Here is a 26,902-nt window from a genome sequence, read left to right on the forward strand (position 1 = left end):
TATAGAGTGCTGGCCACCTCCGCTGAATGTAATCTACAGTGTTGCTAATGTGACTTTACTATATTATGGGCTGCTTCATTTAAGGAGCACCTAGAGCATGCTCAAGAATAAATTTACATATTAAATCACCAATTCAAACTTTACTTACAACAAGGTACATGATAAATAGGTTGTTGAGCACACTGCTCAAAAAATAAGCAAAGCACACTTGTGTGGCAATGAGACTTTGCACATCCCTTGTTTGATACAGTTACAATAAAGTAATAACTGCAGACTGTTTTATGAATGTTTGCATTTCATATCACTGTTTATTTTGTTGAATAAACCTGTATGATATTCTGGAGGCATGCACTTATGTCCGACAAGTTGTTTAAGTATGAACATTCCAATTTGGCCAACATTCATTTTACAGATCTTCTTTAACCAATGATTACACAGCAGTGAAGACATATAAAAACAAAATGTTTTTCAAACTACAGGAGCCTTGCTGCTTGAATGTTTTTATCATATAAAAATCAGGTATTAGTTTTGCTGATGTCTTTTATTGCAGTATGTATTCAAAATACATACTATGGTTAGAAACATTGCTGTATCTCCTTCACAAGGGCAATGAAGGGCATCCCTCAATAGCAATAAACAAGGATTCCCAAGATACAGTGGTTAAGATACACGTTTCAACATTACAGTAATAAGCAATAATATAACTACAAGTGAATTGTCTTACACAATACTTATGGTTAAATCTGTAAGTCAAAATCATAAGAAGTTCCGGGGGTATTGGTTGCTGATGTTTAATGCAAATTTGTTTTTTGTTTTTTTTCTATCAGTAAAATAAAAAAAGGAAAAGCTAAATGTTTACTAAGTGTTTACTAAGTGACAGCAGCCTTAACCTCTGGAACTGGTTTTCACAAAAAGTAATTTTTGACTATTTATTTTATCACAAGATCACATTTTCTTACTCTGGTTTTGTGTTCAGATATTTTTCCTGAGTCCCTATTCGTGTTGGTATTCGAATTATTGAAATTTGGAACTCCGAATTCATCTGTCACCACACTTCAGCACCCAGACACGTGGACAGGGTCACTCCACTTATTTGTGCTTCGCCAAAGTGAATGTGAAGCGCAAATGAAGTGAAGTGAACTTCCCCTGTCCACATGCAGTGTTCTCTCCAGGCTCTTTAGCCAGGTGCTCCACCCGGCTGGTTTTGGTGAGGACCCGGCTGTCATCGGCTCATCTCCTCCTCTGCTGTAAGCAGAGTTGTGCAGAGAAGCGTCGTTCCTGCATTCTCTCATCTCACCCCACCCAGCTACTTTTTCATGCCTCCTGGCTACTTTTTCATGTCACCCACCTGGAAATAAATTCTGGGGAGACAAGACAAGACAAATAACATTTATATTGCGCTTTTCTCCTTGCATACTCAAAGCACCAGAGCAGAGCAGCAGCCACTAGGGCGCGCTCTATTGGCAGTAGCAGTGTAAGGGAGACTTGCCAAAGGTCTCCTACTGAATTAGTGCTGGCTTACTGAACAGGCAGAGCCGAGATTCGAACCCTGGTCTCCTGTGTCAGAGGCAGAGCCCTTAACCATTACACATTAGCCAACTGCTGATGGTGGAGAACATGGACATGTCTGGGTGATAAGTGTGGAGACAGACAAATTTTGGTTTTTCGTATTTCAATAACCGAATTTGAATCCCAAAGCTAGTCCCTTTATTGATTCTGATTTATAACTACTACAAAAAATTATGCAGGGCTAAACATTAAAGCCATGTGGTACTTTTCTAAATTCAAACATTTTCTCAACCATATTCTAAATGGAAACCTGGAAAAATCAACATTTTTGGTTATTTTTTAAGATCAATCCCAAACTAAGTGAGGAAAATAATACATCCAAATACCAGTAAATGTTATGTAATTACAATTATAAGGTTGACTGAACTGTCATTTTGTAGACACACTTTAAACTGTGTATCATAAGATAGCCAGAAAAGGGCTCTTTCACAAATGAATGGTTGACAGCGGTACAATTTACCACCTTTGAACTGCTTCTGTTTCTGTACTGAGTACTTGCAGGCGGTTGCAAGCAGGGCTGTGGAGTCGGTACAAAAATCTTCTGACTCCAACTCCTCAGTTTATGAAACCACGACTCCGACTCCAGGTAACCAAAATGGCCCAGACTCCAACTCCTCGACTCCGACTCCTTAGTCTAATATTTAACAGGGCTGTGATTTTGTACAAAAATCACCCGACTCAGACTCCCGACTCCTCAGTTTATGAAACCACGACTCCAACTCCGACTCCGGGTACCCAAAATTGCCCCGACTCCGACTCCAAAGCCCTGGTTGCAAGCATCCAGCACAACCGGTTGTCCCAGTGAGACGGCAGCTGCCTGCTAGACTTGACGTGTGGCATTTTTTTTAACCGGACACCAACTGCTAACATGTATATGATTACAAACACTCTTATCCGCTTACATTATAAAGCAAATGGAAGCCGTCTGACAGCCAATTGGATAGCTGAACGTTGCAGTAAACATTCCGATTAACCACGAGTCTGACAAAAGCCCAAACATAATAATTCAATATCTAGAAGTGGTGTATCAAAACAATAACATTATTGACATGTTTAGCCATTACAAGACAATACTGAAGACAATACTGCATACAACTCGAGTGATTGTCAATTGACCTTTAAAAATAAATCTAATAATGAGAAGTAAGAAAAACAAAAAAAAAACAGTAGTAGGAGACAATTGCTGACTAGCTTCTGAAAACACTATCTGTGTCCCTGCAATGTTCCTCCTCTAGTTATAATGTATTCTGAGTAGCAGACCTGCAACAAGTATTCAAATTTAAAAAGTCACATTAGCTCATCCACATATCCAAGATGACTGGGGTGGCGTTATTGCTTAAACAGGTTTTTGTTTAGATTTAGGTCCACAATGACATCCACCCTATTTCTCACATGACAGGTATAATTTATCAACATAAGCAAGGCAGGTGAAAATTAACTGTCAAAAATCCTATGCAGCAACAAAGGTTAAAACAAAAAAAACACTTAAATAAGCAGTAAAAACATTTTTACTGAAATAAAACAAAATGATGTGTTATTTTTAGCCTAAACAAAAGTCATGAATTATAAAAATAAATAAAAATACAAGAGATCTATGGAGGACATGTCTTTCATATAATAATATTAGTACAAATAAAAAGTTTTCCGAGTTTGAAGCAGAGAGAATGCAACTACTGAGTTCTATCAGATCCGTTTAAAGTAGCATGCTATTTGCAACAAATTCAGTAAATTGATTTCTGATTATTAGATGCGACCTGACAAAATCTATTTAGAGATATCACATGCACATATTCTAAGATGATGCAAGTATTGTTGTAATTTGTATGCAGCTTGCAATTAGAGCAATGAAATCCAATAGTTGCGAATTTCCATCCACACCAAAATGAGTGTGTCATGGATTATGTCTACTATTTAGTACTGGTTTTTCATAGTAGATCCTGGCCAAAGAAATCGGTCGAATGCTGATTGGGAATGGCACGTGGCAGTATGTGTGGGTTGTCGGTGGTCATACAGACTTGCACTGCAAAGAGAAGTAATGAGCTAGTGGTAGATGGTAAAGGCGTTATGCTACGTACAGACATGCGATAACGATCGTTCGTAAGCAACGACGAACGATCAATTAAGGAGAGAAATGAAAAGGTCGTTAGTAAAGAGGTGTTGAAAGTGGGAAACGATCAGATCGTTTCCGAACGAACGATGCGGAAGTGACGAACGTATGATGCAGCGCATCTAGTATGCTAAACGTTATTCAGATCAATGAACCCGGAACGAACGTCATTGTTAATGGCCAGTAGGAAAGAGGAAGTTGCGTACAGAGATATATATATATATATATATATATATATATATATATATATATATATATATATATACACAGGGAGAGAGAGATATAGATAGATATATCTCTATCTATGTCAACATATATCTATATATCTCTATACATCTATCTACATCTATATATACATATATATATATATCTATATACATATATCTATATACATATATCTATATACATCTCTCTGTCTCTCTCTCTCTGTCTGCGCATGTACGGTACTTAACGAACGATCGTTTTTGTAACGATCAGCATACACACGTACTTTTGCTAACGATCGTCGTTACAAAAAATCCGCCAGGACGGATTTCCAGTTTGCAACGACTTCAGTCGCTGATCGTTACCCTTAACGATCGTTAGCGGTTATTTTGTAACGATCGTCGTTATAAACGATCGTTAGTCGTTCGTTACCAACGACTTTAGTCGCATGTCTGTATGCCCCTTAATAACCGGGGATATATCTGCTTAAAATGTATCAGGGCACTAGTCTACTTTAGGGGAACCAGCAGTAAAACCTCAAAACCTAATAGGGAAATTCAGCTAATGTGATTGGGTGGACAGTGCCCTCTCGAACAGGCCAGGTTTCCAACAGGCAGAGCTGGTTCCAGACTTTTTGCTGCCTGAGGCAAAATTGTGAGGATGTGCTGCGCCCCGCCCCGACCCGACTTGAAATGAATGTGCAGCACCCAACAATTTACTCTGCTTCATTTAATGTTGTCACGTGATATGCTGCAGCTCAACACAATAGCACACTGGCTTGCTGTGAGTCAGTGACAAACTGCTCACCCTCAGCCACTCCATTCCGCCTCAATCAGGACAGCTGTGTCACCTCCTCCCTTCTGCTGTTCAAGTCAAATGAAACACTGCTGGTCTCCTGCCTCCCCCCTCACTGTCAGACTCCTCACACCGCCCAAGCAGCTGCATTTCCCCAATGATGACCTTCACCTCGCTCTCCTCTCACTTCTCCTCCTACTCTGACCTGATTGCATGCTGTAAATGTAAACACAGTACAAACATGCTGCCCCTGTAATCTCTGTAGCTGATGCAAATGTTTCACCTTGCTTCATGAGAGAACCAGATCTGGCAATAGGTTATAGTACATTAAACACACACCAATCGCTTTGTGCTTTAAGCCAGCACCTATTCAGTAGGAGATCTTAGGCAAGTTTCCCTAACACTGCTACTGCCTATAGAGCGCGCCCTAGTGGCTGCTGGTTCTCCGCCAAGAGAAAAGCGCGATATAAATGTTATTTGTCTTGTCTTGTCTTAAGACGGTACTGTGATTGGAGAACTGTTCGCCATAAGGTGTGATTGGAGAACTGTTCGCCATAAGGTGTGATTGGAGAACTGTTCGCCATAAAATGTGATTGGAGAACTGTTCGCCATAAGGTGTGATTGGAGAACTGTTCGCCATAAGGTGTGATTGGAGAACTGTTCGCCATAAGGTTTCCTGCCGGGTCTGCTAAAGTAGCGCCTTTATCAGAGTGTGGTACCTTAATTCTACACAAGCATGTGTGTGAGCAGACATTGTTGCTCATCCACACTCTCTGTATTCCAAGCAGTCTTTGTTTGCCTAACAGAGTTTCTCTCCTCCAGCTTCTGTGAAGTTCCAAAAGAATAAAAGCTTCCATCCATACTGTTAAATTGCAGAAAAGGGGTCTCACACCACCAGCTTTCGTTGTAATTAAAGGGTCATCGATTTGCAGAGCTGGGTTGCTGCAAAACGTCAGTCACTTGATTAATTTACAGTAACTAATATTTCCTAATAAACAATTAGAAAGTATTCTTTCAATGCAGTCATTAGTGCCACAGTCACTGTAATAAAATACAGGGGAGCTACAGTAAAGAATGGAGTCTGGTGGGTTGAATAATCTTAAGTTGTCAATAAAACATGTGGTTCTCTGCCTTACCATAGCCATAAATATCCAAAACCTGTTTCATGGAGCCATTGAGCATGTATGTCGCATGAAATAGTGAAGAATGCAGAGGATCAGCAGCTACTCAGGCACTGTTATGTGCTGCAGAGGTGAGTGTGGACAGGATTCCCCTCCCTTCTGTCTTCTGTACAAGAGGGGACCCCCCTAAGACTGCAGAGCCTCCCCCCGCCTGCTGCCATTCATTCACCTGATTCAGTGTCATGGGGGCTGCGGACAGGAAAGCCGCCCCCGCTCCGTACGGCTCACTCCTCCTCCTCTCCTGGAGCCCCGGTCATGTCTCCCCTACAGCTCTTCTTCCTGACAAGCCGCAGCGAAGCACCAACACCACCTGTCATAGGACGACTCGGCTCCGCAAGCAAGCGCCGCCCTGATTGGTGTGCTGCTCAGAGCCCACGTCATGCGGAAGCGGAGCACAGCTGTTTGCGTATCAAGCCTCCCTTTAGTTACCTTGCTGCTGATTGGATGAAGGCTTAGCCTTCGCTCCTCGGTACTGCATGAGTTATGAGCAGAGGGCTTTTTCAATAACTTTATTAACATCACATTCAGAAAGGTTTTTTACAAGGTTATGCTAGCTTCTATGACAGAGAGTGGTTTCCGTTTCCGCTTGCTGGAAGTGCCCCCCTATAGGAGGATATCAGTGCAGGTAAGGTGTTGGATGCAATTGTTATATTTATATGATTACTAATGAATAAATAAAAAAAAGTACATCGCCCGTCAGCTGCATACTAAAAGTCGTCCTCCAACTCATCGCCCTTCTTCTACTTGGAAGGATAAATACATATATATGATAGAATCTTTGACCCATTCCCTGTACTATAAATCACAAAGATTTCACGAGATTTTGGGCCCATATCCACATGTGATTCCAGCTACACTGCAGTGACGATTTCTATGTTGAAACCTCACCCCACGACTGTGACTTAGGGATAAAAGGGGGATTGAACTTATCCTTCTGAATACTGTTTATATTACTGTGTGTCTCACTTTGTTGTGCATGAAAAACAATAGTTTGCTTTCTTAAAACAGAACATTTGCGATAATTCAGGTTGGAGTGAGCTTGAGATGTCTCCCAGTGCATCACTGCTGAATATATGCAGTGTTCTCCCCAGAATTTTTTTCCAGCCGGGTGGCATGAAATAGTAGCCGGGTGGCATGAAAAAGTAGCCGGGTGGGACACGATGAAAATGCAGGGCAACTGTGCTTACAGCATAGGAGGAGGTGAAGAGGTGAGCCGATGACAGCCGGGTGGTCACCAAATCTAGCCGGGTGGAGCACCCGGCTAAAAGAGCCTGGGGAGAACACTGATATGAAAATTAACCATTGTTACCCTTAGAAGCTAAGCACACCTCGAGAACCGCTGGAAGGCAATGATGTGTCAGCTTGTTAATTTGTAGTCTGTACCTCTCTTTGTTGTGCATGGTTTTTTTGCCAATCTGTTATTGGATATATTCAAATCCCTGTGTGTTACTTATTTTCTTTATAGTGTCTTGTTTTTTTTCCTTTGTAGTTGTTACTTAAAATTGTGAAATAAAAAGGTACTTACGTATTATGCCATCTGCAGAGTTTGGCAGCTTCTTGTTTGAGTTCTAGTTTCTCCCCTACCAAGATCTAACCATTTTTGGAAAGCTGAAAGTCCTGGATTTCCATTGCATCATGTCCCGAGTCAGTGCAATGCCTCATTCGCAAGTTAGGGGGCTTTGAAAGAGGGGTGTCCTCTGCACTTGGCTGCAGAGAGCATGTTGGAATTGAGTCTCCAGCCCCGGCCAGTAACACAGAGAGAGGAGACAAGGGGGTATAGCTGGGCTGCTCATTCTTCCTCTATAATGAGACCCCTTTGAAAGGAGAAGACAACCTCCTGGGTGTGCTTCTGATCATTAATGTTGACTTCGTTCTGTACTTCAGTAATCACACTTTCTCCAGCCAAGTGCAGAGGACACCCTTCTTTCAAAACCCTCTTGGGAACAAAGCATTACACCAACTCAGGACCTGGTGCAAAAGAAAGCCAGGACTTTCAACTTTCCTAAAATGGTTAGATCTTGGTAGAGGAGCAAACAGGACTTTAACAAAAAGCTGCCAAACTCTGCAAATGGGGTAATACCAATATAAAATTGTGTGCATGGTTCCAGAAATGGTTTATCGATTAATAATAGCAGAGTTGTAGCTGTCACTTTTTTCACCAAAGTAAATAAAGGCTTGGGCTATACACACACTATAATTGGTGTATACGATATGATTTTTTTTTTAAATTTAATAGCAGCAGCAGGCTCCAAATATCTGTATATGAGTAATCCTATCTACATGGTATAGCTCTAGCCTGACGCCAACACAAACTGTTACAAACTGCTTATAAACAAAGCCTTTTTTTAAACACAGGCTGTGATGAGAGACCTTTGAAAAGCTTTTTATTGTTGCTGGCTAAAAGTTCTATAGGTATGTGGGTTTTAAAGAAGGACAGTTTCTTTAATAGTTGTTCTTAAAGGCTACATCCACCCTTTGCTGGTTTGGCAAAATGTACAATAGGCTTATTCTTATAGCTCGCATAACAACAATGCAGTACTCCAATGCCTTAAAATGCTAGCAAAGTCCAATGATGAATATACCTGTATATACTCGCATATAAGCCGAGGGACCCAATTTTCTTTCAAAAACCACTACATGGCGTCATAGACATGAGACACAGCAATTGCCACACAGGAAGAACACCCGATCATTGCACTGCTAACACTCCACAAGCCAGGGGACACAGGTAGTCTTGAGCAGCACACTCTGCACACTATGTTGCAGGGGATGCAAGGCACAGACATAGCAGGGAGCCAGCTGGCAAGAGCAGGATCACTTGTGCAAGATCCTTAAGCTCCTCTGCCAGTAACAAAACCTGCTTCACTATCTGTTCTGTTCCACTGACTCGCATATAAGCAGAGGGGGTAACTTTTCAGCACATTTTGCGTGCTGAAAATTAGGCTTATACACAAGTGTATAAGGTAACGTAAATCTTCAATACCTGTTCATTGCTTATTCTAACTTATCTCAACAGGACATCAAACTAACTATGAATTAGCATTATCAAACCCATTAACATTTTTAACAGATCTGCTGTCTGTCGATGTATACGTTTTTGTTTCCATAAGAGTATGTTGTAGCATGCTTTGACAACAAACCGCAAAAAGTCCTGGTTTTGAGTGGATTTTTTTATGTTTTTATTTCATTCTACCACCATCAAACCTACTTAATTTATGGCTTGGGCTAATGTTTCTGCTAATTTTAACTTCTACCTGGCAGCAGAGTGCAAACAAGAAATTGTTTTTTTTCCAACTTCCATTGAAAGCACTAGTGAGAAGTTGTAGTCCGTTTCTATAGAACTTAATTGTGCCAGTCAGCATCCATGGCGTATGCGGTGCCTGGAAAAGGCATACAAGATGGGAACTTGCGTTCCCCCTACTACAATAGAGGCAACGGATACATTGACTGAACGGATCCTTTGACATGTCCATTTATCCGCTTGTGTCCCCTTTTAGGCCTATTGTCTAAAGGCCCGTACACATGCCAGATGGATGTAACCCAATGGGGATCGGGACCAGGTCCCTCGGGGCAACATTGCTGGGCCAAGTCCATATAGACACAATGCTGATCAATGCGTTCAGTTGCAGTGCAAAGGGATGAAGCAGTACAGATGTAATATCACACTGTGGACAGGGAGAACAAAGCTATCGGCCTTCGCTTGGCTGCATTGATCCACCTGGTGCATAGCTGGTCGGATGTCGGGCTGCTGTACACACGCCGGATTATTGGCAGGGACAGTAGTTATCATTGTGTATGGGCCTTTAGACCATTAACATAGAAGGCAAAGGTTGGTCAGTTAGTGACTTTAAGCAGTGATATGATGAACAGGTTATTTCTCTCTCTCTCCTCTAAGCCTATCCGACAAGGGCTCGTAAGATATGCTCATGTAACCGCGCTCCTATCAGTGTAAGAGTACCAGCCTTACTGTACATGCATGAGTATATGGTCTGCACCTGCGCAGTAGCACGCCACTGCTCATGCATGCCTTTTTCCTCCATGCACGAGCAGCTTTGTGCTACTGGGCAGGCATGGATCATTCTCACACATGCACAATACAGCCACACTTTTACACGGTGGCAGGGTCAAGAACGATATGGAAAGCCTCTGGAGCATCCAGAGGCTTCCCACTACTTAGGTAGATATCTGACTTTGCACACATGCCTCCTCGGGTTTGCTTTAAGTAGCAGCTAAAGGCTTCAATCCTGGGTCAATAGAGATTTGCATGTAGGGGAAGTGTTGTAATCATCACTAGCAAGTATGTGTTCACTGCAGGATTTTCTTTATTTTGGTGAAGGAAACGGCAAGTTTATTTAATGTCTAAAACTTCTCACAGGTATGGCCCACGGACATGAACACCATGGACATGGGCATGAGCACCATGGACATGAGAAGCTGCATTTGCCAGATTACAAGCAGTGGAAGATAGAGGGGACACCCCTGGAAACTGTACAGGCCAGACTACAAAGGAGGGGTTTGAGAGATCCATGGTTAAGGTATGGTTTACTAAGGCTAACATTTTTCTTGCTTTAAACATTCCATGAATAGTGCTCAGATAAAACCTATGGACTGAACTGGGACATGTACATATCCAATTCGGATTGGCCAATAATTTGTCAATTTTATCACCTCCATGTAGCATGAGGGCCAACATATTTTGAATACTATAAATTAGGTTGTGTAGGTAAGCTCTCACACTACGTGAAGGTGGTAAAATTGGTCAGTGATTGGCAAATCACAATTAAAGGTGTGGACCATGCTTTATGCTCACTTTTTCATGTGGGATGCTATGGATGTGCAGTGTTTGACATCACTAGCTGTGTGTGTGTGTGGGGGGGGGGGGGGGGGGGGGGGGAGGAATGGTCTCCAGGTTGAAACCCATGTAACTGCAGGAGCAGTTGGGTTTCCCGTACAACATTCGTCTGCATTCTATTGTTAATTATGGGAAAAGTAGGTAGCGCTCTATATTCTACTCTTTTAAGAAGTTATCCGGTCTGTTTATAAAGTCATCTACTGTGTTTGCTAGAACCATTGTTGAGAAAAGAATATCTTAGGCTGTAAACACACTGTGAACGCTTTCTAAACAATTTTTTGACCATCAGTGCTTTCTGAGCATTTTTTTTTAAAAGTACCAATTGACTTACATTAAAATCATGGTTAGAAAAGCGCTCAGAAAATCGCTCACAGTGTGTCTATCGCCTTACACTAGTGGAAAAGCGTACATGTAATAAAGGCGCCTGGAAAAAAGAGGTGCCGGGTATAACCGCTAGTAGAATATCAGTAAGATTACTAATATTCTACTACTGAATTACCATAGTAAGATATCAGTAACATTTACTAATATTTTATACAAATATTTAATATTTATCGCCCCAACACCCCCTTCACGGATCTTAACTCTTGTCACAAAGCCACAATGAGTGGTAAATTGGGTGTAAAATAGCAGTCGCCCGGGCTACCCGCTGTGCAAATTACAGCAATAAATAGCGGGCATTATGCTAATTGCAGCCTTTATCATTGCTGCGAATGGCAGCGCCCTTCTGTTCAGGACGCCTTAATTGCCCTTTTTACTGGCTTCAAGTGGAGAAACCTCTGCACAGGTGCAGATTAAACCTCTTTACTCCTACATAGAATCCACCTAGCTGAAACACTATTTACCCCTCCTGTGCATGGGTGAGGTTTCCTACAAAACATGCACGGTTGGGTAGTCACGAGAATAGGTTTGAGAACCACTGCATAAGGGCTCGTTCACACTACAAGTGCTTTTCTGAGCGCTTTGTGGCTTTAAAAGCTTTTGCTAATGTTATCCTATGTGTGTGTTCACACTGGATCAATGTGATTTTGTAAAAATCCCCCATAGCATTGCATTAGCAAGAGCTTTTCAAATCTCTAGCGCTTAAACAGCTCTTGTAAAGTGAATCAGCCCTGTCAGTTGCTTAAAGAGAGACTGAAGTCTCCTGAAATCTTTTTATTTAAAAAATGTGTTTTACATGTTAGCCCTACTGTGACAATCAAGCCCCGCGATCCCGTCGAGATCTGCTCCCATTAGCGTACGCAGGAAGTACGGGTGCAGACGGACAACGAGACCAGTTGCTGGATTGTCAGAGGGAGAAAGGTTAATGCGACAGAGCGTGCCAATCCCGTCTAATCTGCTCCTGTTAGCATACGCAGGAAGTACGGTGAACAGACTGACAATGAAGATTGGTCGCGCAGCTGCCGACAATATGTAATGGGACAGTCCCTCACCAATCTCTTATTACTAGGCCACTGTTGCCATGCAGGTCTCATGCACTAGAGACTGCTGGAGGCAAATTCACTGTGTGCGTAGTAAATGGTTAAGATTGGTTGGAGGTGCTCATACATGTACAATCCCGATTGTACGTACAATCGGTAAACTAAAAATATAGATTTTGCGCTGGAAATCGGGTAAATACACTGCCACCACTCTCCGATTGATAGGGCGAAGAGATCCCAACGCTATCATAATATGGTAGCCAGCCCAATCACGTTCGACATGCTCCAGTCACCGTTCGGGAATAGTCACTTCCGACAGCTTAAAAACTGTGAGCAATGTGACGTTAAAGAAAGGTTACTGGGTCCATATATGTTGCAATCTCGATTGTATCCAATCTAGAAACTAAAGTTATTGATTTTGCACAGGAAATCGGATACTAGCTAATCCTAGAAGGAAGAAACTGTTATTTACAGCCTAGCTAGCAAATCAACAATTTATAAGAAAATCCTAAAACAATGCGGTAGTATGACTGACTCTTCAGAGGGCAGATTCGTTATAGCAGCAATCAGATGACCAGAACAGGCACAAGACTGAACGATAAAAATCGTTAGTTTTATTCTAAATCTACATACACACACAGCTTACTTTAGAACAGATTGATTTGATAGAAAGAGAGTAGAGATGAAAAGAAACAGAATGTCTTAATATACAGTTCAAATACCGTTATTGGTATTCCATGCGGCAATCGCAAGTCTTTGGAGGAAAGTCCAAGATGGCGGTTGCCATGCGGCTTGTGAGAAATCCAAGAAGGAGATTTTGCGCCAGTGTCCCGCTGGCTGCCAAGATGTTATGAGGCCAGGATTTCAGGTAATGGACGCTGTGTGTCAATGGGTTTTGTTCCGCACTGTAGGTGGGAGGGGTTATGACATGTACAAGTCCAGCCTTGTGCAATTAGAATAAGGCAGTGCCCCCTTAGGCAGGGAGAGATTTTGGGCCAATTCATGTTTTGGCCGCTCTCTGCGTGCCCGTAGGTACCATCAAGAACCCGAGTGAATATTCATAATCAGCGTAAGTGTGTGAATCTGCTAATACCAAACACGAGGAGCAGATATTACTCATAACCCATTTTCTACTTCTCCCCCTTGCAGCCTGGGTTTGGAAGTAGCTAGCTGGTCCAAATTCTCTCAGCACCTGCACCAAGTTGAACCTCACAACTTGTGCACTTTTCAGTGGCCTAGGAACTTCCTATGCCATGAATTATGAGGGAAATATTGGGTATCTCAGGGCCACATGGGGGTCAGCTGGGAGATGGATTCTTTTGATCTCTCAGGACATGGGGCCAGGTGACAAACCCTGCTGAGATCGGTGCCTCCAGGTCTGCTTTGAACTCAGGCCAGAAGGCTGCTATGTGCTGGGTCGGTGCCTATCAGTCTGAAAAAGAGAGTAGGTGTGAGATATCCCTTTGTCACACGGAGGTGAGAAAAGCTTGGTAATTAGAACCAGTGTGTGCTAACAGGCAGGAAGGAGAGAGGGAAAAAAACTAGTGCTTTTAAACCGAAATGTCATTTTGGGTGGTTTTGCAAAGAGACTTGCGTTAGTGGCTTCATGACGCATTCAATATGTCATATCGATGGTGTCACACCTACCTAAACCGCCGCTGTAATCTAACTAAATCCCCCCTCCCTCTCCCCCACAAAATCCACGACTTTCTTGGTCGTGGATTTTGCTGCTGTTGGAGGCAGAGCTTTGCCTCCATTCGCATCTATCAGCCGCGTATCTCCGTCTCTCCCCCGCCCCTCTCAGTGAAGGAAGACTGAGAGGGGCGGGGGAGAGCCGGCGATCTGGGCTGACAGACGCGCTGAGAGGCAGAGCTGTGGCTCATAGCTCTGCCTCTCACGGAAGCGCTCCCCGGATATCCCCCCGGGGAGTTAGGGGGGATTTAGTTAGATTAGAGCGGTGGGGATGCGACGGTTTATGTTAAACATGTTAAACACATTTTTTTAAATAAAAAGATGCTTTTCTGGAGACTTCAGTCTCTTTTTAAAGGGAACCTAAACTGAGAGGGATATGGAGGTTTCCTTTTAAACAATACCAGTTGCCTGGCATTTGCCTGGCAGTCCTCTTTGGTTGCAGTAGTGGCTGAATCACAGACCTGAAACAAGCATGGAGAGCCAGGCAACTGGTATTATGTTAACCACTTAATTACAAGCTGACTTATAAAAACGTCCTGCTAGAGCCTCTTAATGGCTCCAGGATGTTTTTTATAAGTCAGACAGTGTGCATGTGCGCGTGCGTGCGTGCGTGCGTGCGTGCATGCATTCCCGTGCATGTGAAAATAGTGGAAAAATACCACCAAAGAAAAAATATACCTTTATTTCCAAATACTGTATTCTCACCATACTTTGTACTAGGGGCATAATTAAAATCTTGTGATAACCAGAACAAATAGGCAAATAAAATGTGTGGGTTTTATGCACGGTAGCAGTGTTTATATTAAAACTATAGGGGAGAAAACTGGAGAAATAGTGTATTTTTTTCAACCCCAAAAAGCCCAATTGGTGGTGAAAAAAACAAGATATAGATCATTTCATTGTGATTAGTAGTGATTAAGCTATTGACAAATGAAAGGAAGAGCATTAAAAGGTGAAAATCGCTCTTGTCCGTTAGGGTAAAAACGCCTTTGCGGTGAAGTGGTTAAAAGGAAAAATCCATATCCTTCTCGGTTTAGGTTCCCTTTAAACACATCATCAGAGGAAAGGTGAGTCGACCTCCAGTTTCTAGCTAAATGACATGAAGCTTCAATCTGTATGAGCCTGTGTTGGGACATTGATATGTTTAAAGGGCGAAGTAAATATATGATTGCATTCTTCAGCTGTGTTCAGGCATAATATTGACTTGCTGAATTCTGCAGCAGAACTGGTTTGTTCTGTCAAAGCTCAAATAAAAAAAAACATTATGACATAGGCCTCAATTCACGGAGCTTTATCAAACACTTTATCAAACGTTTAATAAATTACCTCATGGGTAAAATCTAATTTTGGATTCACTAAGGTGTTATATATTTATTGAACATTTTATCGGTAAAACATTCGATAAATATGTAACACCTTAGTGAATTCAAAATTAGATTTTAGCCATGAGGTAATTTATCAAACGTTTGATAAAGTGTTTGATAAAGCTCTGTGAATTGAGGCCTATTGTCTTAGCATACTGGCTTCAACAATCTACAAACATGAGAGAATACACTGGAGCTGATTTTATCAAGGATATGCAAGAATGGTGCAGTTGCACAAAACAGCCAATCAGTCTTGGTTTCATTTTGCAGCGTGAATCTGATTGGTTGTTGTCACTAGTGGAAAAATACACACTAATCATTTCATAGACATTTCTCCACTCTATCCAAAACTTTAAAAAAAAGAAAACAAAATATGGAATTATTAAGGTTGCCATCCTCTATTAACCCCTTCAGTACCAGTGGTTTCTGGACCAGAGACCGATGGCACAAAAAAACGCTGCCTACCGACGAATCGCCACTGCCACCATTCACGTTGCACATGCATAGCCTCAGCCCACCCGCTCTGCTGTCTCTGACAGCTGAGCTCTGTGAGATGGTTAGGAGCCGCTTTCTTTGGCTCCTGATTAATGTGAGCCAATGGGATTTGTTAAAACTCAAAAGAAAAACAAGCATGCATAGTAGAGCAATCAGTAATTGCTATTTAGGTATGTATATATGGGGGGGAAGTAGGTCGTTAGACCTGATTTAGACTATTAATACAAAAAGAGAAAAAGACAACCCCTATATATCTCTATCTGTCTGAAATAAACAGAATTTGATGCAAGACAGAGTATGAATTTCCAAAAATAAGTTTATTCAGCCAACTTACATATTTAAAAACATTTAAAACCAAGGTCAGCCATCAGTTTAGCCACAAAAGGCCCCGAATAACATAAATAAATAAGGTAGCACCAATATTTAATAATAATTGACCAATACAGTCACAAGGATCGTGTGGCCTCAAACAACTGCAATCAAAAGTTTTAGAAGTGTACACAGTGTTATTGTAAAAAATCTATAGAAAAATATTATCACAATGTTTAGGTATTTTGAAAAACACACTGCGTTGCAGAAAAAATGAGGGCACACAGACCAACAGTTGATACTATCTAACCCAATTACAATGAGTCGCTGTAAAGTGCATAGTGTAATTACTCATTAGTGAATATGAATCCAATCTAAATAGCAATGGATAAAATGACAAGAAGGGTAAAGTGTGGAAACACACAAATAACAATAGCAAACATGTTATAACGAAAGTGCCCTATAACAATTCATGTGCTAGCTGAATGCCTAATAAAAGACATATTGATAATAGATTTACGTGAAACCAAGGTGAAGGGTGAAAAAATAATAAGACTGGGAAGGTGAGAGGATGGGAAGGATAAGGTAAGAGGATTGAAAAAACTGTGTAGCTGGATATGCAGAGACCCAAAGAGGGAAGGAAGATGGTGCTTACCAGAATAATGGTGTGTAAGGGCTAAGTGATGGCTGCCCGAGCACTCCTGTGCCCGTCTGACTAGTTCCGCCGAAGCTGCATAAGGGACAACCGATGGGATTTGTTCACATCATAGAGATGGCAGGGTGAGTGAGCTGTGGCGCACAGAGAGTGACGAGCGCGTAGTGACAGTGAGGTGAAATCTCTGCCCTGGCAGGAATAACAGCCTCCAAACATGGCGTAGATCTCAGTCATCGCCATCTGGAAGCGGTGAAAGAATATCTGCTGATCTTGTCTGTTTTCAAGTGCTCCTTTTGAATTTTATTCTTTTAATTTTATATTTTATACTGTATTTCTGTAGGCTTTGCCTTTTGTGCTTTCTGACTCAAACTTTTCCTCCATTGGTCCAATGTCGGTCATAGTTTGACATGTGGCTTGATGGCTCTGTTGCCGATGAAACCGCACCATCCTGTACAGGTTAGACTATGTCCAACCCTGCTGGCCAGTGCCACTCTATGTGGATCTAAGTGTTGGATAAAGTTTGACACTTTCATCCCCTTCATCAGCATGCCGCGCCATGTAATAACGACGTTGCGCTGATGCAAGTGCAAGGAGGCGGAGCTACTGTCACTGACACCGCTGCTGGTGCTGGGCCCTGCCCACCTCCACTAATGCAAGGTATAGAGCCTCTGGATTCCTTGTCCCGATTATTTTTCCGGATCACTCATGCATACATTTTAACAAGGAAGCAAAGGAGGAGGGGAGGAAAATATATATGAATAGACATGTGAAAATTCACAAAATCTTTTCATGTAAAAACATGCACATTTCCACACACAAAACACAAGCCTGTAGTGGAAATAAGTCTCTTTAGTATCTTTGTAATGCCATTGTCAGTTGAGGTCATGAGAATGAGTAGAAAAATCTTTCAGTGATTAAGGGTGCAAAAAAAAAATTCAAGTACATGGATATGAATTCACTGTGACATTGTCTACATTTCTTACCCTGAAGACCTTCTTAGCATCTTAACCCTTTCCGTACCAGCAGTCTCTGGCCCCTCAAGGACCAGAGACTGCTGGTTTGAAAAAACTGCACTTACTGATGTCACCCTGCACTGACCCACCGTTCTCCCGTCGCTGTAGCCCCCTTGCTCTGCCGTCCCTATGATGGAAGCAATCACTAAGCTGGTCAGGAGGCGATTTCATTGGCTCCTGACCCTGTCATCAATGTGAGCCAATGTTATTGGTTACAGTGATCACGGGGTCAGGAGCCAATGAAATCTGCTCCTGACCGGCTCAGGGAGCTCTGCTGTCATACCGACGGCAGAGTGAGGGGGCTGCAGTGGCGAGATCGGTGGGAGCATAAGGCAGGGATAATTGAAGTCTATGCCCTGGCAGGAATAACAGGTTCCAAACAGGGCGTAGATTTCAGTCAGCGCGGTTCGGAAGTGGTAAAACAGATACATAAATACTATTATGGAATGTCTGCAGCTCACTCAAACTTGCTTACTGATTTCCACTTGATCACTGTGCACCCAATCTCCATCAAGCGAAGGGATGGGCTGAGGATTAGGCCCCTTCCTTACTTGTATGCATCGGGAAACACCAGTGCCATCACCTTTCATAATAAGGCGGTAAATTGTTTTCAACTGTGCTTTGCAATTCCACAGTGAATCACAAATGATGGATGCGATTCTGCATGGATGAGATCTGATCTGACAGTGCAGTCTGTGCACATCTAATGTCCGTAGGTATCGTGTCACATCACATTACCAAAATTGTGTCTGGAAACACAAATATGGTGAAGGGGCCGAAATCAGATGGGCGTCAGCATGTTGAGCCAGGGCTAGACAATGTGTACCTGACTTTCTGTGGTTATCATGTGCTGGATAAGATGGACAAAAGATTTTCAAGGAAAAACCTGCAACTGTAATTTTATTAAATGTTTCAGGGCCACTTCACATTGGGCGCTTTCCAGATGCTTCCCGGCGATCGCGGTGGGTCCGCAATCGCGATTCGGCAACAAAATTTCATGATTTTAGCGTGATTTGCGCTTGTGATTTATTTATTTATTGTATTTATAAAGCGCCAACATATTACGCAGTGCTGATTCCCGTCAATAGATCGAGAATCACAGAGGAATTGCCCAAAAGATGCTGCATGCAGTGTGTTTGCGATTGATCGCAAGCGCCGCAGTCTGAATGTATCCATAGGGATACATTAGTAGCAGTGTTTTGCTGCTGAAAAGCGCCAAGTGTGAACCAGCCCTCAGTGATTTTATATGGACGTATTCATTACAGGATTAATATGACACCAACTGCTGTCAGTAAGCTGCATTTTTCATGGGGTTTAACCCAGTGACATGTACCATACAAGTATAAATTATGTGATGAGAACCTTTCTGTACTTTATTACGCTGCTGCATAATTCAGTTTTCTATTTCAAACAGTTTTATTGAGGTTTCAGGATTAAGACAAATAACAGTTGCCAGAAGGCAGCTGTAAAGATAGAGGGGATCCCCAGTCACAACTGAAACAGTACATTAAGATTTGAGACACAAAAAACATACAACGCAAACTCAATACAAACATCATCAATCACAGTGGACTGTCCTGTAGAAACAGAGGGAGAAGACAACTAATGCAACAACAGAGAAAAGAATTGTCTCTTGGGTGCATGAAAGTACAACAATAATTTATTTAGATAAATATAGAACGAAAAATAAAACCTAATATGCATAATTCAGAAAATGGCAATCTAAAACAGGGCCACGCTGCAGCCCCTGGTGCTTATGGTGGCCCCTGTTTTGAGATTGCTATTTTCTATGATTATGCATATTATGTTTTTTTTTTTTTTTTCATTCTATATTAATCTAAATAAATTATTTTTGTACTTCCATGCACCCAAGAGCCAATTCTTTTCTCTACTATTGCATTATGATTATCATTGGAATGGTGCATGGAATTATCTTATTCATCATTCAGTGTTGAATTATATTTAGAGTTTTTGAAGACAACTACTCCCATAGAGCCAAGAGACCCTCAGACCCAGGATGGCAGGTCAGCCCCTAGCAAGGACCTCCGAAAATCCCCTCCCCTGAACCCCATAAATTAAGGATAAGAAAAGGAAGCCCCAAAACAGGGAGGCCCTCTATATCATTCATGAGGCAACAGCGCCCATCTATCCCAAGGGATCATCCACTAGCAGAGGCAGCCAGATAGTCCTTCCAGGGCTTCCAGATTTTGTCTACCTTGGTGCATCTGTCAAGAAAAATGCCAGTCAACTGCTCCTAAATCATGAAATTAGTGACCCGATGTATCACTTCTTCAAAGGGTGCTTAATTCAGTTTTAATAGACATACTTGCCCTCGCGTCTCCCATATACAGTAATTATTTTAATCTGGGGATAACTTTTAAGAGACTACAATGTGGACGGATGGTAATTCTGCTTTCAGTGCAGCTATATGAAAAATACATGCTCAGCCTGCCTCCAATTGATATCCTGTTGGACTCCAGTGGTTCCCAAAGTCAGGAAGAATCAGAAGAATCTGACTACAAGCTCAACTTCAGATTTAATGTAGTATGGATACAGAGGCGCCAGAAGGATAAAAAGATCTAAAACCTTTAAAAATGAGAAGGTATTGGCGGACTTGCCTCCTCCGGGCAGACACCAGAAAATGCCAACCAATTTTCAGCAAAACCATTTTACATACTCCATTAAAATACAACGCGATTCACGGGAGTGACCCGCTTCCTCAGGCAATAAGATGGAGCATATACTGTGGGTAGAGACAGATGGCTAAGTAAGACTTGCAACAACCATTACGGTATTTGTAATAATAATAACAAACATATTGAGAGTGAATTGCTGGGCATACACGGCTCGATGCCCCCTTATCAATCGAGCTGCTGATGGCTTGATTGATAATATCCGACTTGTCCGATCACAGTGGGGATCAATTCCGCGCTCGATACCCGCGGCCGGACAATAGCGGCGAATCAATCGATTCGGGTGCACGCGCGGACGAGCAGGGATGCGGCGGGGACGTGGCGGGAGTCGATCCGGCGGCTAATTGGCCGCCGGATCGACCCGTGTATGCCCAGCATATGGGATGGGGGGGAAGAGGACTTCAAGTTCAGATTTGTCTTTGCAGCACGTGACCTTAGAGTGACCATACTTTGCATTGTATTTGTGATAAAGCAGTAAAGGTCCCAGCAGGAACGTCAAACACTATCAGGAAATCTGTGTAAACTAGCTGCGCAAGCAAGGTGGTAAGGCTACCCTTAAACTCTATTTCACTTATAATAATTGGATTGCATTACTACTCTCATTCCTTGACTTTTTTGTTATGCTAATTATTAATAGAGTTCTTTTTATTTTATTTATTTTTTTAGTTGGTTTACAATATTTTTTTTCTGTTTTTGTTTTGTTTTTTGTTACAGAAATGAAGCCTGGAGATATTCAGGAGCCTTTGCTAAGCCCGTTACCGTAGGGCAAGTTCTCTTCAAGGGTTTTAAATGGGGCTTTGCAGCCTTTGTTGTGGCACTTGGAGTGGAGTATGCACTTTTTCCTCCCAAGAAGGATGATGGACACCATTAAAACATGAAAGAAGGATGTACCTTAATTTCTCATGGACTGCTTAAAATGAACCTTATTAAACCTGTATCTGTCCTAACTTGGGTGTGTTGCCATTTTGTATCTTAGCTTCTTTTACAAAGTGCTGGTGTGTGGACAAAGTGGCTGTAACCATTTGGAAAATTTCTGACTTCCTGATCTGCATATTTGATCAAGGTAATTTAACATAGAAAATATGACTAAAGAACTTGCACTACAGCCAGACAAATAGCAATTCAAAGCAAAGTGAAAATAAACTGACAATAAAAACATTTGTATCTCTAGTCCTACTCCTAAAGGTGGCCATACATTAGTAGATTATGGGCAGATTCAACCAAAAGACAAATTTATCTCTAATCAAATCTGATTAGAGATAAATTTGTCGAATCTGCCCATACACTATGGGCCGATTCCCATCCAATTTCAGAATGAAATCATCAGGGAATCGGCTAAGCCCGCCGCATCCACCCGGCTGCTGCCCCCAAAATGTATAAATGTATGTAGTGTGTGTGCATTTATACATTACCTGTCCTGTAGCAGCTTCCACACGGTGTCCGTCCATCTCACCGGGTAACAGCCGCATACACGCTAGCGGCACATAACGTCACGTCAGACGCTATGGGCCGCCGGCATGTATGCGGAACTCGGCGAGATGGAAGGAAACCGTGTGAAGGCTGACACCGTACAGGTAATGTATAAATGCACACACACTACATACATTTATACATTGCAGCGGCGGGAGTTTTGTCGCAAATCGGCCACAATACCGCCACACACCCGACCAACCAACTTCGGCCCGACATCTTCCAGCATGCTCGATCGACCGTGTGGCCAATTTTTGTCCCTGAATTGGTCGCTTTGTCGGTCGGGCATGCACTTGGCAGCACCAATTTTCATCCAATTCGATTATAATAATCAAATTGGATGGTCAATTGGTTGGTAGGTCGGCTAATGTATGGCCACCTTAAAAAGTCAACATGTTGGCCAATTAGTGTTGGACACCATATGAAATAATTGATTAATGGTGGTGCTTAAAGGATACCAGAGCCAAAAGGTTCTGGTAAAAACTGAAGCTGTACAGGGTAGGGGGCAATAATCAAATGCTTACCGCGCCTCCCGTTCACCTCTTTCCCCCGCCACTCTTTTCCAGTCAGTTCCGTTCTCCTGGGCGCCTTCAGCGACACCAAACGTGGACATACTGCACTGCACATGCACAGTATGTCCTCCGTTCTGCTCCCCTGTGGCCATGCCGGGTGATGTTACAGGCGCAGTGCAGTATGTCCAGGTTTGGAGTCGCCAAACTCGCCAAGGAGAACGGGACTGACCGGAGAAGAGTGGCAGGCGCAGGGGAATGGGAGCCGTGGTGAGTATTTTGATTATTACCCCCTACAGCTTCAGTTTTTACCAGAACCTTTCAGCTCTGGTATCCTTTAAACTCAGAAATGTATGATTACGCTAGTTCTTTAATAGGGGGTACTTAAACTCAAATGTATGATTACACCAATTCTTTAAAAATGTTACATGAGTCCTTTTTAAACCTTTATTGAATGCTGTGCTATATTCCAACATGTGTCATGTAAACTCTGCACTTGCTTATGGTGCAAACGTCAGCAGTAGTGGTACATTGCAGCATTAAATAAAGTTTTAAAAAGGAGTGAAAACGCTCATGTATAATTACACTTAATAGGACATTCCTGGAACAACACAGTCTTAGGGCTCGTTCACATCTAGGGCGTTTTCAGCCTATTTTTCAAGCGCAGCAGATTTTGAAAATCGCCCTGAAAACGCTTGTGCAATGATTCCCTATGAGAGAGTTCACATATGAGCGGTTCGTTTCCGCTCAGCAAAGCGGTGCCTGTACCATTTTTAAGGCGTTTTGCCTCAATAGAAGGTATAGGGAAATTGCAAAACACTTGAAGAAGCAATTTGCATAGCGATTTCCCAGGCGCTTTTAACAATAAATACATTGTATTTATTATTTTCCGGTTCAAAAAGTTCACATCCTGACTGACGTCAGGAAGTGAAAAAACGCAATTGCTCTGCAAAGGCGCTTATAAAAGTGCTTTACAAAAACCACAGCGCCCACCCGAGCGCTGAGAGGAGGAAAAAAAAATCGCCCACAAAATAGTAAATCGCTGGCGTCAGCGATTTCAATTTTAGATGTGAACAAAGCCTTACTTTGTAAATGAGTTTAAAATGGTTTTACAGCACCAATTGTAGACTATTGACCTTTATCTATTCAATGCTTCTCTGCAATAGTTTTATGGTCTATAACTAGTTATCAATTAGAATTATACTGCTTTTTGATTCAGATTGGAAAGAAAGTGTCATTTACAGCTCTGAAATCTGCATATTTCAGTATGTCAGTGTAAAAACTTTCCACCCACTGCCTGCTTCACCCTGCTTATGCCAGGGCTAGTCGGGGGAGTTACAGGCATCCCTTTTACATTCCACCCGCTGCCCCCACCACTCTGCTTATACTGGGGCCACTTTGGGGAGTCGCGGGCATCCCTGTTACATTCAACCTGCTACCTGCACCACTCTGCTTATGCCAGGGCCACTCGGGGGAGTCACAGGCATCCCTTTTACATTCCACCTGCTGCCTGCACCACTCTGCTTATGCCAGGGGCACTCAGGGGAGTTACAGGCATCCTCCTTAGTAGAAGAAGATGGAAAGGCCCTATGGATTTTATACATCAAAATTACATTCAAAAAAGTATCTGAATTTGTTGCCTACAACATCTTTTTGCCTACAGCATCCCATCTGATAAGCCATCACTGCTACACTGCCAGCACTGCTAAAAAGCTGTCATTTACTTCTCTGGGACTTTTTACAGACCCCCACAGTCTATCAGGTCCCTGCTGCATTTCCTACCCTCGGCATATATTCGAGTCAATCACTTCCACGATTTTTTTTTTTTTTTTTTTAGGTGAAAGTCGGGGGGGGGGGGGGGGGGGTATATACAGTATCTTAACCCTTGTAAAACTGATTTTCCAATGATGCTGTACATCCAAGTGAAGGTTAGACAAAGGTTATATAGCTACCAGTACTTAGTTTGGCATAAATAAGACATTCGTCCATTGAGTTCAACCAGAAAGTATAGTACTTGCAAAACGTTAACCTTACTTGCCTGAACCTTCACTTATCCTAATTGATCCAGATGAAGGCAAACACCCTTGGCTTGGGCCAATTACCAGTAGTTCTAAAAGGAGGGGGGCGGGGGGGGGAGGACCCTCCCAACTCCAGATAGTAATCAGATAAAATTCCTGGCACAATACTACCAGTGATTACCTAGGCATTAAATCCATGGATGTCCTTCAATGCAAATAATCTACTAGGTCATTAATAAATAAATTGAAGAGTACAGGGCCAGTACCGAACCCTGCGGGACTCCACTACTATCAGTCACCCATTTTGAATATGATCCACTGTCCACAACTTTTTGCTTCCTGTCCATTAGCCAGTTCCTTATCCATGCACAGATTCTTCACCAGACCTCGCATTCCTCCACTTTTGCACCAGATAATTGTGGGTAACAGTATTGAAGGCGTTAGTAAAGTCCAAGTTTTGAAGAGGATGAGAAGCTAATTTTGGAATTTCAAGTAGCCATTAATTGTGGCATGACCTTCCCTTTCAAGATGGACACTAGAGATATCTGCATTGCTTGACAGTATGCAAATACATTTGGAGCACCTAGTCCACCCAACCTTTCATGTAAGTAAAAAATAGATTTTGCAGATCTTTGAACTTTTACCAGAAGGAGTCTGAAGAGATGTACTTTTAGAAGTAAATGCATTTTTTATTGTGTTAATACGACCTAGCCAGGACAACTGAAGATTTAGCCATTTCATTTGAAGTTTATAATCTAAGTATTTATAGCATAATAATGACCTTTAAATAAGAGGAGTAATGAGGGGTGCATTTAATCCCTAAATAATGAATTTGTGAGCTGGTCAAAGAACAGACAAACTTGTAAGGCCTGGAACTCACTAGAAAGCGCAAAACGCTATCGCAATCGCTAGTGATTTGTGATAGCTTTTTGCAAGTGATTTTGGGAGTGATTTCCCTGCTCCTATACAATTCATTAGAATGGAAACGCTCCCAAAATGCTACATGTTCTAGAATGCAATCGCACTCCCTGTAGTGGAATCTGTCCCATCCATTTACATTAGCAGAATGTTTAGTGAAATCGCTAGTGATTGAAAGCACTCCCTAAACGCTCTAGTGGGTTCCAGGCCCTAGTCTTACGTCCAGTTTAGTGCTCCTGTAGGTTCGTGGACGTGAGACTTGCCTCCTGCACTAATTGCTACGGCTGCTCTTCCCCCCCCCCCCCCCCCCTTTTACAGTGAAGTGTTAACCCCTACCTAATTAACCCCTTATATCAGCTATACTTAGCCTTAAAGGAGTTATCTGGCAAAATGTATGAAAATAAGCACTACTTACCGGGGGCTTCCTCCAGCCCCAAGCTCACAGCACGTCCCTCGCCGCTTCTCTCACCGCAGCCGTTCGCCGCAGCTCCGTCCTGGTCCCCGGCGATGACGTCAGGGCGTCCTCCGGGTCGGCCTGTACTGCGCCTGCGTGAGCGGCGCTGTCGATCACCGCCACATGGGCCGGAGCGGACTGCGCAGCAGACTTGTGATGAAATATGGCATATAGGGTATCATTTTAACAAGGACAATAATAATATATTTTTGAGGTGTTTTATAACTGGGGCGCTTGTCATGAGGAGGTGTAAAATATGAAAAAAAACATTTTTTGCATTTACCTTTAGTTTTCCCCTGTAAAATGCCCATAAAATTCAACAATTATTCAAAGAAAGCCTAGATTGTCATGAAAAAACAATATACAGGTCCTTCTAAAAAAATTTGCATATTGTGGTAAAGTTCATTATTTTCTGTAATGTACTGAAAAACATTAGACTTTCATATATTTTAGATTCATTACACACAACCGAAGGTAGTTCAAGCCTTTTATTGTTTTAATATTGATGATTTTGGCATACAGCTCATGAAAACCCAAAATTCCTATCTCAAAAAATTAGCATATTTCATCCGACCAATACAAGAACAGTGTTTTTAAAACGAAAAAAGGCAACCTTCAAATAATTATGTCCAGTTAAGCACTCAGTACTTGGTCGGGAATCCTTTTGCAGAAATGACTGCTTCAATGCGGCGTGGCATGGAGGCAATCAGCCTGTGGCACTGCTCAGGTGTTATGGAGGCCCAGGATGCCTCGATAGAGGCCTTAAGCTCATCCAGAGTGTTGGGTCTTGCGTCTCTCAACTTTCTCTTCACAATATCCCACAGATTCTCTATGGGGTTCAGGTCAGGAGAGTTGGCAGGCCAATTGAGCACAGTAATACCATGGTCGGTAAACCATTTACCAGTGGTTTTGGCACCAGGTCGTGCTGAAAAATGAAATCTTCATCTCCATAAAGCTTTTCAGCAGATGGAAGCATGAAGTGCTCCAAAATCTCCTGATAGCTAGCTGCATTGACCCTGTCCTTGATAAAATGCAGTGGACCAACACCAGCAGCTGACATGGCACCCCAGACCATCACTGACTGTGGGTACTTGACACTGGACTTCAGGCATTTTGGCATTTCCCTCTCCCCAGTCTTCCTCCAGACTCTGGCACTTTGATTTCCGAATGACATGCAAAAGTT

The 26,902-nt window shown here is 42.4% G+C and overlaps 2 protein-coding genes across 4 annotated transcripts in view; one reads left to right on the forward strand and one right to left on the reverse strand.

Annotated features, from left to right (window-relative positions):
• HYCC2 (hyccin PI4KA lipid kinase complex subunit 2) overlaps nt 1-6,158 on the reverse strand; it is a 131,462-nt gene extending 125,304 nt beyond the window's left edge. Inside the window, exon 1 of one of the 3 annotated variants that reach the window (XM_068245143.1) lies at nt 6,026-6,158. The gene's annotated coding sequence lies outside the window, so the exon portion shown is untranslated. Of the gene's footprint in view, nt 1-5,811; nt 5,882-6,025 lie in introns of those variants that run through there. The other 2 variants (XM_068245146.1, XM_068245144.1) reach the window with 2 other exon arrangements.
• Nucleotides 6,159-6,363: 205 nt separating this feature from the next.
• On the forward strand, nt 6,364-21,297 carry NDUFB3 (NADH:ubiquinone oxidoreductase subunit B3). Its single transcript, XM_068246949.1, has 3 exons — nt 6,364-6,481; nt 10,232-10,391; nt 21,065-21,297. Exons 2-3 carry the CDS (start codon nt 10,234-10,236, stop codon nt 21,219-21,221), a joined length of 315 nt encoding a protein of 104 aa, XP_068103050.1. The 5' UTR covers nt 6,364-6,481; nt 10,232-10,233; the 3' UTR covers nt 21,222-21,297.
• The last annotated feature ends 5,605 nt before the right edge of the window (nt 21,298-26,902 follow it).

Source organism: Hyperolius riggenbachi, chromosome 7, assembly GCF_040937935.1.
Source record: "Hyperolius riggenbachi isolate aHypRig1 chromosome 7, aHypRig1.pri, whole genome shotgun sequence".
In the NCBI taxonomy this organism is placed as follows: domain Eukaryota; kingdom Metazoa; phylum Chordata; class Amphibia; order Anura; family Hyperoliidae; genus Hyperolius; species Hyperolius riggenbachi.